Raw genomic sequence first — 16,114 nt, 5'->3', positions numbered from 1 at the left:
AGAGTTTCTGCTGAGAGATCCACTGTGAGACTGATGGGCTTCCCTTTGTGGATAACCCGACCTTTCTCTCTGGCTGCGCTTAGCATTTTTTCCTTCATTTCAACCCTGGTGAATCTGAGGATTATGTGCCTTAGGGTTGCTCTTTTTGAGGAATATCTTTGTGGTGGTCTCTGTATTTCCTAGACCTGAATGTTGGCTTGTCTTGCTATGTTGGGGAAGTTCTCCTGGATAATATTCTGAAGAGTGTTTTCCAGCTTGGATTCATTCTCTGTCACATTCAGGTATACCTATCAAACGTAGATTAGGTCTTTTCACATAATCCCATATTTCTTGTAGGCTTTGTTCATTTCATTTTCACTTTTTAATCTTGCCTTTTCATTTTATTTCATTGAGTTGATCTTCAATTTCTGATATTCTTTTTCTTCTTGGTCGATTACACTATTGAAACTTGTGTATGCTTCATGAAGTTCTCATGTTGTGTTTTTCAGCTCCAGTAAGTTATTTATATTCTTTTCTAAGCTTTTTATTCTCATTAGCATTTTGTCAAACCTTTTTTCAAGGTTCTTAGTTTCTTTGCATTGGGTTAGAACATGTTCTTTTATCTCAGAGAAGTTTGTTATTATCCACTTTCTGAAGCCTGTTTCTGTCAATTCACCAGACTCATTCTCTATCCAGCTTTTTTCCTTTGCTGGTGAAGAGTTGTGATCCCTGGGAGGAGGCGAGGTGTTCCGGTTTTTGGTGTTTTCATCCTTTTTGCACTGGTTTATTCCCATCTTTGTGGATTTATCTACCTGTGGTCTTTGTAGTTGGTGACTTTCAGATGGGATCTCTGAGTGGATGTCCTTTTTGTTGAAGATGAAGTTATTTATTTCTGTTTTTTAGTTTTCCTTCTAACAGTCAGGCACCTCTGCTGTAGGACTGCTGGAGGTCCACTCCAGACCCTACTTGCCTGGGGATCACCTGCAGTGGCTGCAGAACAATAAGGATTGCTGCCAATTTCTTCTTCTGCTATCTTTGTCCCAGCATACCCACCAGATGTCAACCTAAGCTCTACTTTATGAGGTGTCTTTTTGGATATGTGGGGGTAGGGGAGCTGCTTGAGGAGACTGTCTGTCCTTTATAGGAGCTCAAATATTGAGCTGTGAGTTCCATTGTTCCATTCAGATCTGCTAGGCAGGTATGTTTAAGTCTGCTGCAGCAGAACTCATAACCGCCTTTTTTTCTCAGGTGCTCTGTCCTGGGAAGGTGGGGCTTTATTTGTAAATTATGAGGTGCTGCTGCCTTTTTTCAGAGATGTCCTGCCTAGTCACAGTCTGCCAGTAGAGGCGTTGCTGAGCTGCTGTGGGCTCTGCCCAGCTGCTGTGTGAATTTCCTTGCAGTTTTATTTATAGAGGTATAGTTAGAACTGCCTCGGTAATGGTGGTCTGCCTCAGTAATGGAGGACTGCCTCTGTACTGGCGGTCTGCCTCTGTACTGGCGGTCTGCCTCTGTACTGGCGGTCTGCCTCAGTAATGGCAGATTGCCTCAGTAATGGTGGACTGCCTCACTAATCGTGAACTGCCTCAGTAATGTTGGACTGCCTCGGTTGTGGTGGATGGCCTCAGTAATGGTGGTTCCCTTCCCCCCACAGAATTGGACCATCCTGGGTCCAGCTGTGCTTGCTGTGAAAGTCTCAATCCAGAGCATTTCAGATTGCTGGTCTTTGTGGGGGTGGGACCAGCTGAGCCAGATCACCTGGCTTTCTGTTTCAGCCCCCTTCTTTTTCAGTTGAACAGGCAACTCTGTCTCCCAGGTGTTCCAGGCACCAGTTGAAACAGCCACCCAGATTTGTGTGAGTTTTTGTGTGGAGACCTGCTGTGCCAGCTGAAACAGCTGTGCTGGAAACTCATGATGCTTTTCCACCTGGGAATCACCTGGTCTGTAGGTAGTAAAAACTCGTTTGGAAATGCAGTGATCACTCACTGTCTGTGTTCTCGCTGGGAACTACACTCCAGAGATGTTCCTATTCAGCCATCTTGGATCTTTCCTCAAGCCTGTCTCTTAGCACAAAGAGAAGGGCAGTTGGTCTTCTGGCTTCTTGATGACTGGCCTGTCCTGGAAATCCCACCTGGGCCACATGCCTGCCAGGCTGGGGATCAAGTCTTCTGGGAAAGGGACTTGCCAGGCTCTGGGACAGGCTTGGAAGGCCCAATATTTATTTTTAAGGCCAAAATATTTTCCAGGTTTATAAAAAATAAGGAGACAAAAGCAAATAAATAAAGGTCCCCAAATACCACTAAGAAGAAAGTGTAGGCAGTAAATCAATTTCTGAATGAAAGAAGGAATGAACATGAACTGAGGAAATTTAAAAAATGGTTTCACAGCGTCACTTAAGCCACTCTGGTGGAATGTACAGTCATGGTTTACAATAAATTTTGTACCCAAGGAAATGTCTGGAAGTCATTCTTCAGATCTTTATTAAATGGATAGATGAATAAGACAGGAAATGAATAAATTAGAAAACAGCATCAGTCATAAGAAAAAAAATAGGATCTGAGATCGGGGTTTAGGATTAATTTACCAAAAGCTGTGTTGAGTATACTCCATCAATAAATATGCACCTGCTTTGTAGTAGGCAATATGGAGGATGATGAGTACACACTCTAGAAAATGGAATAGATTAATCAAGTAATTATAAATGATGATAAATGCTATGAAGGAAAATTCTTATACTTTCACAGAGTATTAGTTCGTTCTCTCACTGCTGTGAAGAAATACCAAAGCCTGGGTCATTTATAAAGAAAAGAGGTTTAATTGACTCACAGTTCCCCATGGCAGGGAAGGCCTCAGGAAACTTAAAATCATGGCGGAAGGCACCTCTTCACAGGGCAGCAGGAGAGAGAATGAGTGCTGAGCAAAGGGTAAGCCCCTTGTAAAATCATCAGCTCTCATGAGAACTTACTCACTATCACAAGAACAGCATGAGGGAAACCACCCCTGTGATGTAATTATCTCCACCTGGTTCCACACTTGACACCTGGAGATTATTACAAGGTGAGATTTCTGTGGAGACACAGAGCCAAACCATATCACATGGCTACCGAGCAATATGATGTGATGCAAATAAGACAGCAGGGAAACAGGATCTCATTTTGTGCCCAGATGTATTCTCACTAAGCAAGTGTTGCTGTGGTTGCCTTTTATAACTGCAAGTACCTATAAACACAAATTTAAGAAGAATTATTTGTTCAAGGATGACTAAATTTTTCCTTGAAGGTATTCAATGGTGCTCTGACTACCTAGAGTGTTTAGGTGGGCAAATACCTAAGTGGTGTGACATTATTTTTTTTTATTATGGTAAGAATGCTTAACATGAGTGCTATTCTACTAACAAAATTTTTAATGTACAATACAGTATTGTTAACTACCGGTACAATGTTGTACAGTAGTTTTCTAGAACGTTTTCCTCTTGCATAACTGAAGCTTTATACCTATCGGTTAGCAGTGCCAACGTCATTTAAATGATATTCATGAATAGACCAAGAAAGTAATTTTGATACCATGATTTTATCTTTGTCTGTTGCCTAACACAGTGCTGGAAATTTCTACAAGTAGTTGCTGCTTTAAATCAAGAGATTATTTCCATGTATATTTCTTAAACCTGTTACTTGGACAGCAAAATGAGGGAAGGGGAATGAAAGTCATAAGTTTGGGAAACGCTGAGTTAAAAAAAAAATCATGCAGTTTTCTTTTCTGCTGGTCTTCTTAGAGCCTTTAATAGGCTCACATCTTTGTAAATTCTCAAGAGTATGTTTCTCAAAATTAATGACCGCAAAGTCCTTTTCTTACAGAGGCCTTCTAGGTACCAGTTTGCCGTGAAATGCACTTTTGGAAATTCAGGAAATGCAAATGGCTTTGTCTGGGATGGAGCCTGGAATAAGGGTGACATATAACCCATTAATATTCATAATCACTTTAGTAAATTCAATTAATCAAATTAATCACCCTTCTAGAAACACTCTAGAAAGATACATTTCATAAGAAGCATGGAGAAAAAGTCTGGGTAGTGGGGGAGGTTTCAGTACAGTCTCAGTCCTGGAGTGCCCACACGAGGCGCCAGAGCTGAGGCTGTGGAATAGTCTGGGGGAGATGACAGGGATGTGAGACCAACGCTCCAGCAGAACCTCCACAGCGGGTCTCACTCTTGTTTAACTCAGGTTGAACGTTGACCCCACTTCCAATGCACAAATTCTTCTTCCCTTTATCATGTTGCTTGTTCTAACCACGTGGATGACATGAAACAGGTAAAAAGGTCACTGAAAGTGAGTAATTTACTCCTTCCAGATTGACTCCATTCTCCTTTCTTAAGTTTTAAGTAGTCTCACCCCAAATAATCCAAGACCTTGGACAAGAGTACAAATATGGGTTCACATACCCTAAGTCTAATTATGTAAAAATTAGACATTAAACTAAAACCTGTTATATGTAATATACTCTATGTTCTTATCTGGACAAATATACCCTCATGACCCCAGGAGGACAGGTTCAAGTTTCTATGTGACTAGCCAGGAGGTCTACACTGACCATTGACCCAGGAGCACAGGGCTCTGGGGCCCTCTCCCGCCATCTGCAGCTCCATATTGCACAATGAAGTGTCTCCTACACAAAGTCATATGCACCTGAACTCACCCATCTGAGCTCTGTCTACACTCTACAAACTCCGCCCTATAGAGCTATGGTACACCCATGGCCGTAAGATCTTCTGCCAGGAGGACAACCCTGGGAATAGGCCTAGCAGGCCCTGGAAGAGCACTAAGCTGTTTGTCCAGGAAACTCTGGGGAACCCAGAGGACGATGCACACTCTGTACAGGCACACCACCGTGACCCGATCTTCCTTGCCCTGTGAAAAATGGCACAGCTGGGGAGGGCCACAGCTAGGCTGGTCTCAGGTAGAGCCTAAGAAGCACTGGGAATTGAGAATAATTCCTGTAAGAAAAACACACTTTAAACAGCTGCAGTCTGCAGCTACCCTCAGACTCTGGGGAGGGGAAAAAGAAGAAGCAGAAGAAAAAGGAGAGGGTTTTTCCTATTTGAATTTAACTACTTCTGAAAGCCTCTAGTCAGCTTTTCTTCTTGTTTTCCAAGGTAAGATTATTTCCCCTTTGGCATTAAAAGAGAAACTAGATCAGTTGTGCGGAAAACCAAAAAAGATGTATTTTATCAACTTGAAACTTGTCCCAAGGCTTTCTCTCACACTGTGTTAAATAATAGGTCCTCTTAATTGAATTTCTTTGTGTGTAGCATATGCTGGGTGACATTATGCCAGCATCTTGCTCTAAGCAGCAAAACGTTCTTTATAAAAGCATTAAGATCCAGAATATCACTCTGGATGTAAGGAAGGGACACAGAACTGCAGCAGCTTGAAAGCATATAAAATCAGTGCCTCTGAAATGTGATTGTAAAAATATACTGTAATAAACCAGGAGGGAAATATTTAGAATTATATGATGAAACCAAAAGAAGAATAGGAAGAAAAGGAGAGAGGAAGATGAGAGGGTAGATAGGTGAAGAGAGATGAAAGCTATGTGGTGCAATGCCGTCTGTCAAATCAAAGCAATGATGACTTCTGTTTCCTAGCATTCCATCTACAAGCTGATTGATATATTCATTTCTCCTTGACAGCCGCCATCCTACAGAGGTGGGATTATAAATGGATGTGTTGTGAACCAGGCCAATAACTATGTCTGTAATAACACGTGCTTGTGTTCTTTATCCCAAGGATCCTGGAGCTTCAGCAGAATGGCGACATGGACCTTCTGAAGCACAAATGGTGGCCTAAGAATGGCCAGTGTGATCTGTACTCCTCAGTGGACACAAAGCAGAAAGGAGGTGCCCTGGACATAAAGAGCTTTGCAGGGGTTTTTTGTATCCTGGCTGCCGGAATTGTCCTCTCCTGCTTCATAGCCATGCTGGAGACGTGGTGGAACAAGAGGAAAGGCTCCCGGGTTCCATCAAAAGAGGTACTTGATTGAGAGCTTTGGCTCTAAATTGAATCAACAAGCAGGCTGCATTTCCAGGGAGGACGAACCCAGGGAGGGGGTGGTCCTTGTTTCTTCTTTCTTTGAGGATTAAAAATGAAGTTGTGAAATATAAAAATCGGTAAGATCAATATCAATTTCCATTTTAGGATATCCCCGATCAGTGGAGGAGACTATAGTGTTTCAAAGACTGAGAATTTCATGTACCACAATGGGCTTTGAAATTCTCCCAAATCTCGTAATTTTAATTCAATGATTTTTAAAAGCCATGATTCCTTTGACCAGTTCACAGAGATACTTACCATTTTATTTCACGTATTTTTTTGACTTGTAAGTAAATTCCTCATGTGTCTAAGACTAGCCCTCCGAAAATACAATACTATAAGAAAAATGATCAGAATTTTCTCTTCACCACTAGTGACTGCCTCCTTCTGTATACATTTGGATCTATAGAAGCTCTTCGATGGCCCCAAGCTTATCAAATCCAAAATCTACGTCATAGAAACATCCACAATTCAATTTTTCTCCTTTACTCTGGAGTCAGCTTAACTTCAGGGCCATATTAAATTTTATCTCAATATCTGAAAGAATAATTGCAGAATTATACATATCTCTTTTATAGTGACCTGAGCCTTGTTTTCATCATGAAGTATGAGACTTATAAATTAAGGAAAATCTGAAGTTAAATATTGATTCATTTATCTTATTTCCTTTGAACCAAAGGGGTGAAAATATTTTAACCAATGAAGTCATATTCACTAAAGCTTCACAAATTGAAATAAAAACCAATCTGAATTTGCCTAATGATTTGATGTTGATGGATAGTTTCAAAGAAAGTTTTAAACTTTCTATAACTAGAACTTGGCTGACTGATACCTGAAGTGAATGCTAAAAGGATCTACCTTAATGCACAATAAATATGACTTCTTATTTGCATATGAATTGTTGCATGTTAATATATTCTTTCAAACAGAGTGATTTCAAAAGTAATATAAAGATTCCTTCTTATCACCTTATATGCAAAATTGATCAGCATCATTTTTAAGGAAAACCTTGACTCTAGGAAAGATGAAGTTTAGCTTCCTACCTGTGTGAATGATCATACATTCTAAATACATAAAGAACAAATTAACAAATTAATCCAGCCTTATTGTAGCATTTTCTTTGTGAAATAAGCTTCTGGTATCTCTGTTGACATTGATTCAATGCAAAAGACCACATTAATGCAACATTATAGCTAAGACTTCATATTTTTAAAAATCTCGAAAGTAAGGATTCCCCAAGCCCCTTATATTTTGAATTACTATATATGACATTAAAACTTTGCATTATTATATTTGTTGATGGATGACTACATTATAGTTGCTGTGGGAACCATGAAATTATGTCTCAATCCTCTAAAGTCTCAGTGATAATATTGCATTAATGGATATTTTTTATTGAATTTTGAAATGAGAAGGGAGAAGGAAAAACAGTGATGCACATCAAAATATTTTTCACCGAGGAACACGATAATAGCACAATGAAAAAAATACATACTCCGTTCCAACTAGTGACTGCTAATCCAGATCCTATAAGCAGATATTTTCTCCTCTTATGATTAATAGATATTTTAAATTCTCATAAATTTAATGTATTGAGTTTGGCAATAAGTAAGACAGATAACAAGGATAATTTTATTTCTTTCCAGTTTTATTTCTCAAATATTGGGCTTTAATACTCACTTTTAGTGAAAATTATAGGGAACTTATGAATTGTTTCAATTCCAATACCTGAGGTTTTACTTACATATTTGTTTATTAACTGCCTTCTTACCAAGACGCAATTAGCATAGCTTAAAGCGTCTTTGGTTTTGAAGTCAGTTAGCATAAAGCTAGCCCTAAACTAAAGCTATCACTCATGTGCCCTGACTTGAAGGAGTCCCTAAATACCTCACTGACCTCACAATATTGACTGATTTGGGTGCTAGATACCTTGAGTGCATAAAATCCCTCAGTTAGAAATTAATTGTTTTGTGTTGAGTATTGCTCTCTCTAAACAATCTCCCATATCTTTGGCTTACAAGAAATAACACTTTAACAGTCACTAACACTTTAGTATGAAATAGCTTATTATATCATTTTCTTTCAAGAATGGAAATTTAAGGTTAGGAGTAAGTGGTTGAAAGGAACAAAAATTTAACTTGGAATGAGACACCCTGAAAAAGAAGGAAGCATGTATAACGAAGAAGTAGGGGGTAGAGTTGCCAAAACCATACTTTCTATTGGTACAATTTTGCCTGGGCCTGCCTTTTATAGAATGGCAATCACCCATCAACTGCTTGCATATCTTTGTAGTTGCATGTGGCATATGATCACTTAAGAACCTTTACTGCAAGGAAAATATTTATTGTAGATAACCTTATCTCAGAATTGGTACCCCCAGAACCTAGCACAGTGCCTGGCTCATACTAGGTGCTCAATAAATATTTGTTAAATGAATAAACTCCAGAGTTCAGTTAATTACATGTTTGCTGAACTACTTTTTTTTTTTTTTAACCATCGAAGCTAGTACTGATGAGAACCTTATTTTCTTTTTCTTCATCTCCAGGATGACAAGGAAATTGACCTGGAGCACCTCCATAGACGTGTAAATAGCTTGTGCACAGATGACGACAGCCCCCATAAACAGTTTTCCACCTCGTCAATTGACTTGACCCCTCTGGACATTGACACTTTGCCAACACGACAAGCACTGGAGCAAATCAGTGATTTCAGGAACACTCATATTACCACAACAACCTTTATCCCAGAGCAGATCCAGACTCTTAGCCGCACACTGTCAGCTAAAGCTGCCTCTGGTTTCACTTTTGGCAACGTGCCTGAGCACCGAACTGGCCCTTTTAGGCACAGGGCACCTAATGGGGGCTTTTTCAGGAGTCCTATAAAAACAATGTCATCTATTCCTTATCAACCAACTCCTACCCTGGGGCTCAATCTGGGTAATGATCCAGACCGAGGCACCTCCATATGAGCATCAAACAAATCTCTTCACTGTTTCTTTTTTAGGACTCCCTTTGCAAGGAGCAACTGTAAAATTGTGGGACTAACATGGATGTAACGTTAAAAAAAATCAGGATTATTAGTAACAATTCTAGTTTTTTCCTCCCACCTTCTCTCTCCTCTCTCTCCTCTATTATTTTCTCTCTTTTCCCCTCCCTTCCTATACATTTTCCTCAAAGTTTTTTCATTACTCAACTTGTTCCCCAAGAAGGTAGTGTACTAGGATCCTATTAGTCTGCTTTTCATATACTGTACATCAAGTATAGGAAATGTGCACTGAGCATACTAAAAGCATATGCAGGATTAATTTTACATAAAGGCCTCTTCTGTAACATTTCTCTATTTTTAGAAATACAATTGCAATAACTTCAGTCTTTTTACATTCTTCTGCTGCATCCATACAATGCTCCACTGCTGTTGAGTGTCCTTTAACTGTGGACCAAAGGCAACCCCTGCAGTGTTTATAAAACAATTTAAAGACCATTCAGGCCACATAAGATGAGAATGCAATTTTGCAGGATTACAAAAAAGCCATTAATATGCCAGTCAAGACTACAGTTAAAACTACTCTTGCACTGCAACAGTGCATATGACCTTTATGTGATTGTACAGTATTAAAAGTTTTTTCTTATGTACAGTAAACTTTATCATATGGCAGAAGCCTCTATTGTGTTAAATAAATTAGTATTTCATATATATACATATATATGCACCTATCTAATGTGTATATATATACAAAGGCGGCCATTGCTATTGCAATTCATTTAATAAAGCTTTAGTTTAAACAAAAGTATTGTATACAAGAACTATGTATAGTGCAGGGGTTCTTTTCAGTTAGAAAAGGCAGGTTGCTTTAATGTTATTCTGACTCGCATTGTTTGCCAACAGAAAATATTTTATACTTTTGTTATTAAAGCATCCAGGGCAATTTAATATTTGTTCCTAGATGTAACTCACTTGAATAGGTTTTGCATTTGTTATTCAGCAGTGTATAAAGCTAACCTTGATAATTTTACTTTTAATTAATTATCTGAATGAAAAACGCTATTAGCTGAACCACATCCACAGCAGCACATAGAGCTCTAGAAGAGTTGAAACATAGATCACTGAAGGTTAAAAATCCTCTTCCAAAGCAGCAAGTCAATCAATACAATAATGATAGTTGGGGAGGGGTGGGAGCCCTTCAGAAATGTTGATGTGGCCTTAAATTACTGTCATTCATTATCCTAAAGAAGAAAACAATAACCATAATGGGCTCTCAACTCAACCCCCTTTTTATTTAGTTCTATTTGGAGGAGTTATGTATTTTTTACATTAGTGCCGAGTATATAGAAGGATGACAGCAAAAACAGTGCCTCTTTGTGCACAACCCTTTTAAAGTAGCATTCTTACTTGTTAGAAATGTAGAATGAACTTTGTTTGTAATCAAATTAAAATGTGGTAAGTAGGAAGCAAGAACTTATTCTGTGTTTTTACACAGCCATACACTTACTTTAATCTAATTCATTCTGTGGCTAGGATTGATATAGGAATCAACCTATGTGATTTGCTTTAGGAGAAATTAAAAGGTATATTCTTAAGATATATTATATTTTGATGCTAATTCTGTTCTGGGGAGCATCTTGTATTGTCACTGTTTTTGTACTAAATCTTCAAATATTGTCTACTGTGTAAGGCAGAAAAATTTCTTATCATGCAAAAACCATTTTGTTTCCAGGGTAACAAGTACCTAAGTGCATGCACAACTTGTTTTCCCTTGTAACATTCATGATCTCATTTACAACTCTGATTTTAAAACAAAAAAAAAATCTTTACAACAAGCTATATAGGGACATACCAGATGTTGCAGTGATTTTAGTTATCAACAAACTGTTAACCATGTACAATATTTAAAATAGGCTTATTTTGATGTACTGCCTATTATACACACAAAACATTTTTGGAGGCCTCAGTTATGAGTGACAGAGCTTTCTGTGTATAATTTGTCTAAATAATTTGTCTAATAAAAATGTTTTCTAAACTTGCTCCATACTATTGAAGTCTTAACTGTAAGATTTGAAAATGTTTACTCTCTCACAGATTGAACTAAATTTTTCTAAAAATTTATCTTGAGTTAATTAAATCATAAAAAACACTAAGTTTTACTGGCAGAACTATGCCAAAATGAGTGACTCTCTAAACCATTACTAAGTGATGTCCTAAACCAATGAGAGACTGCCTTTCTGCTATTTGAGACTATTTGAACCAACAATATATTTGTTTTTCTCTGTGGATGTCTGTGTGAGCACTTTTTTGGGAAAGATTTATCCTGTTTCATGTAAGCAATACAACCATTATAATATCAGGATGAGGGTTTGTTACATAAAAAAAAAAAAAGATTAAAAAAAAAAAGAAAAGAAAATCAAGGGTAATTATTAAACTTAGGATTTATTTATTTAAAATTGCTTTGCTAGAGAACTATTCATCATGCTGAATCTATTAATTTGGGAATTAATTTAGGCTCTAAGATTGTTTTTAATAATTTTTCTGCATTTGAACAACAGTATTTAATTCTTCTAGCATTTAACACACCTAAAGGATATCTATCTGAAAATGTGTTTTGAAAACATGACTTAGTTAAAAAGAAAAGAAAAGAAAGAAAGAAAGAATGAAAGAAGAAAGAAAATAGTTCTGCATTGTTCTAAAGTTCCATCCAAATAATTCTTTAAATATTGGAACGAAGAGGAACTTTAGAGATCTACACTATTGACCTCATTTTACAAAACAGGAAACATAAGATGCTAAGATGCTGTAATATGCCCAAATGTCTGACAACCTAAAATGTAAACTGGGTCTTCTTTTTTAAAACTCTGCCACCCTTCAATCACATCAACATAGGGTCCTCATGGATTATAAATATAGGCTCCACCTTCTCCTCTCACGAAGCCTCAGCTACAAATCTCTAGGATCTTTCCTTCCTTGTTTGGGACACATAGATCATCTGATTCAACTTTTACATATGGGAAAATGAGTGCCTCAGGCTATTTACCCCCATGGTCATAGCTAGTGGCAAAACTAAGGTCAGTTTCCCTTTCTGTCTATGCTTGGTCCTTTGGCATATTGTTTGCCCTGGTTTGCAACACTTAGACTAACCTGGCTATTTCCCTACAAGACAAAACACCTTATATTCAAGTACTTTTATTCTATTCAGATGTTTAACTTACTCCACTGGTGAATCATTAAGATACCTGGTATCACTGTACCGCATCAGAACTTAGTCACAGGTTTTGGTTTAATCATATATATGTAAAGTTGTAAGACTGACTTCTTCCTCATACCATTAAACTACAATTTGTCATGTTCATAATCATGTTATTTTTCATCTATTTTAGTTTGGGATTGGCTGTCAACTGAATAAATACTTTTAAAAATAGACTTTGTTGAACAGTACTTTGCTTCATCAATTAAAAAAAAATGGGAAGATCCATTTACCCTGCATGATACTTTTAAGCCACATGATTGAATAACAAGTTATTACTCTTTTATAATCAGAATTTTCCAATGCTGAAATACGTTCTGGATTATGAGTATAGTAAATCATGCAGGGAAGAGTTTATGTGCTGGTCAACATAGGTTTTATTCTTAAATATAAATGTCATGATGGCTGATAAAGTACAATGGACTCACTAAAATTTGGCTGCCTTTTAGAGTACTTTTCTTTCAAAAAACAAATCTTATAGCCAACCCTCATGATCGGATATTAATAAATGATTAACAACTATGGCCATAATTATCATTTCAATGAATTTTGGTAGACACCCTGTCAACAAATATTTTAGAAGGCACCCTCTTATGAGGCAGCATATGTGAACTTCCCTAGGTAGAAATTACTTATCTGACACTGAAGAGTCAGGGAATAAGCTATAATTTATAGAAGATTTGATAGATTGAATTCGATTCTGCTAGTGTTAACAGAGAACATATTACGTTGAAACCCACTGTGCTAAGCAGCTGGGCATGGCAGAAATGAATGTTTAGGAATGGGTCTGGGTATGTCCTACCACTCATCTCTTTCCTGGCTCCATATCAACATGCAGCATACAGAGGCCATGTTACAGAATGAGTCACCCCAAACCAGTACAGTCCTCTTGGTTGGTTTGACTGACTACAGCAATTCATCTTAGTAGCTCTCAAGCACCAGTTGAAATTGTCTTCTTTGTTCAGACCACCTCCCCAAAGACTTGGAAATTTAGACCAGTTTGGCTTCATGCCAGCCCAAAAAGCCAAATTTTCAGAAACGTGAAAAATTTCTATAAGCCACAGGAAAATTACTATCTAACCCTTCATCCTTACTGATACCTGCATACCATTCAGAGACTGACTCCTACCCTTAGGTGTCCTCATCGGAATGATGTAGACCACAATAACTCCTTTTCTGTCCCCGCAAATCTAATGAGTTATGATAGTTCATGCTCTGCAATGTTTCAAATTACCTCAACAGAACAAAGCATAGTAACTCTTATACAGGCTGTTTTTGATACTGCAGCTAAAACTCTACGCTACCTTTCCTGTCATCTAAGACAGAGGATGCAGTATGGCACGTAAACCCAATGAATGTAAAGTATCCTTCAGGCTGCCCACCATGGTGATGGCCGCCCACTCACCCGTACCTCCAGGAGACTAGAAACCTCATGGTTTTCTTCATTTCATACAGCTGCACAGAGACATGGAACAGATAAAGCACATGAAGATTCAGCCTACAGCTGGGATAGAAACAGATGAAAGAACTATCTCTCATTTCTTAACCTGAATTTTTCAAATTCCCATTCATTTGCTTTGTTTCCATGTAATAGTAATGACAAAACAAAACTTGTTCAAATTTGAGAATTTTTTTTCATATCTAAGGGCTCTATCTTGACTTCATATTATATACAACTTAGGACTCAGTGACATCTTTTGACTAATTTTGTATCCTAGTTCCTAGAATATCTTCAGAATGAAGAGAAACTAGCTATGCTATTTGAACATATAACCGGCCTCATAGAATAGACATAGCTTGTCTAGTCTTCATGAGAGGGAGAATCTGGTTTTCTGTTGGAGAAATCCCAAAAGCGACACATTTCAACAGTCTCAAACTATTCGTGATGTGATCAAAAACTCACAAAATTCTCAGGACATTAATTCTCATTAATTAAAAACAAAGCTTTCGTAACAGCTGCTTTACAAGAAGAAGCATATGTCACAAAAACAAAGAATGATACAATGTCACAACCAGAGAAGGGATGACAAACATTGCTTTTAATAAATAATTTTGCCAGTTAAAAGATTTAAAATATGAGTAGAAGGCAAATTTTAATTTTAAGTTATTATATTTTATCATTAAATTGGTGCAACTGTAAAAGTTTAGGAATTAAGTAGCCTACTTAAGTCGATGTTTTTAATTTTTAAAAATTGGACATCAATGTTATTTTTAAACACATAGATACATATATTCAAAGATAATCCATAATTTTCTGAATTTGAGAAATAAACAAATACAGTTGGATATTCACAATACAAAAGATAAATAATAGAAGGACTTTAAGAGTTAGTTCTTCCCATATGTAATAAAGTAAGATTCAATTTACAAAAATTCAAGTTATCTAAAGCTTTCAGGATAACAGCTATTTCCTGGAGGCAAGGGTATCAGTATTTTCTACTAGGTCAATAAGTGTCTGATAGTTAATATTTAATTCTTTTCCAAAATTATATGAAAGTTAACTTTAAAATTAAATGCTAACCCTCTATTAATATAGTTTACAAAAGTTGCCTATAAGATTTATTGCTAGAAATAAAAGCACCCTAAAATAAAGCTGAAAATAAAGTTCCATATGTTCAGCCTATCTCATTTGACTTTTGGGGGGATGGTTGGCGGGGGAGACAGAGTCTCACTCTGTCACCCAGACTGTAGTGCAGTGGTATGATCTTGGCTCCCTGGAACCTTCGCCTCCCAGGCTCAAGCAATTCTCGTGCCTCAGCCTTCCGAGTAACTGGGACTGCAGGCATGTGCCACCATGCCCAGCTAATTTTTGATATTTTCAATCGAGACTGGGTTTCACCATGTTAGTCAGGCTGATCTTCAACTCTGGACCTCAAATGATCTGCCCACCTCAGCCTCCCAAACTGTTGAGATTACAGGTATGAGCCACCATGCTCAGCCTTACCTCATTTGACTTTTTGGTGCTGGAAATAGTAACTGAATAAGTAATACACTCAAGTACTTCTCTAGACACTGCTTTTTAAAAAATCTTTTAACATACCTGACTGACATAGTTGACATGAGGTATGTATACAAAACTCTATTCACCCATAATGTTTTTTAATGAGTACAATTTTTTGTCCAAATTAACATATTAAGAGTTAAAATTTAAAAAAAAAACTAAGCAGTGCAACAACATATACACATAATTGGGACTCTCAGGTTTGTATTCTGCATGACTAAACATTTTTAAGCTTATTTTTCACTCAGATTTCTCCATGAAAAGATCATAGTAAAAATGAAGTGTGAAAACACCTCTCATATGTACAGCCTCCAAGGTTATTGATGTGTCCAATGGTTCAATCACCAATCATGAATATTTTTAATCAGGTCTTTCTCATCATCATTAATTGAAGTTTTAGATTCCTACTTCATAATCATCATTTTATGTCTCTTTCACTTTTTTTTAATGAGTTTAATACCTATACAGAAACTTTAGCAAGGCTTCAGGGAGAATATTGGGAACAAAACAATCACATAAGATTGATCAGTCCACCAACAAATACTTTCTGAGCACCTACTATTAGCATGGCACCCTAGAGCAGAGTTCTTCTAACTAATGTACCAAGGCACGTGCCTGGGCCAGCAGTGCTGCTGGTGTACTGAAGCTTCGATCCTCTCCTTTCCGCAGGGTGGCCAGGGAGGTAAGGGTGACTGGGCAGAAATTCTGCCTGTGAGCAGCTTTTCTACCCAGCTTCCCCTGAGAGAGCTTCCAAAGTTGGAGAAACGAAATATAAACATTTGAAAAGTGAAATAAAAGCTCATCATATAAATAACA

The 16,114-nt window shown here is 37.5% G+C and overlaps 1 protein-coding gene across 3 annotated transcripts in view; it reads left to right on the top strand.

Annotated features, from left to right (window-relative positions):
* GRID2 (glutamate ionotropic receptor delta type subunit 2) overlaps positions 1 to 16,114 on the top strand; it is a 1,512,615-nt gene that overhangs the window by 1,465,802 nt on the left and 30,699 nt on the right. For 2 of the 3 annotated variants that reach the window (XM_032239843.1, XM_032239844.1), the window contains 2 exons: positions 5,760 to 6,000; positions 8,608 to 11,328. In XM_032239843.1, the coding sequence (XP_032095734.1) occupies positions 5,760 to 6,000; positions 8,608 to 9,030 (664 nt within the window). In that variant the 3' untranslated portion in view covers positions 9,031 to 11,328. Of the gene's footprint in view, positions 1 to 5,759; positions 6,001 to 8,607; positions 11,329 to 16,114 lie in introns of those variants that run through there. The other variant, XM_032239845.1, reaches the window with a different exon arrangement.

This window comes from Sapajus apella, unplaced genomic scaffold (assembly GCF_009761245.1).
Source record: "Sapajus apella isolate SASKATOON/1434 unplaced genomic scaffold, GSC_monkey_1.0 scaffold45, whole genome shotgun sequence".
In the NCBI taxonomy this organism is placed as follows: domain Eukaryota; kingdom Metazoa; phylum Chordata; class Mammalia; order Primates; family Cebidae; genus Sapajus; species Sapajus apella.
The sequence above is the reverse complement of the archived record's forward strand: the minus strand, read 5'-3'. Positions and strand labels throughout refer to the sequence as shown.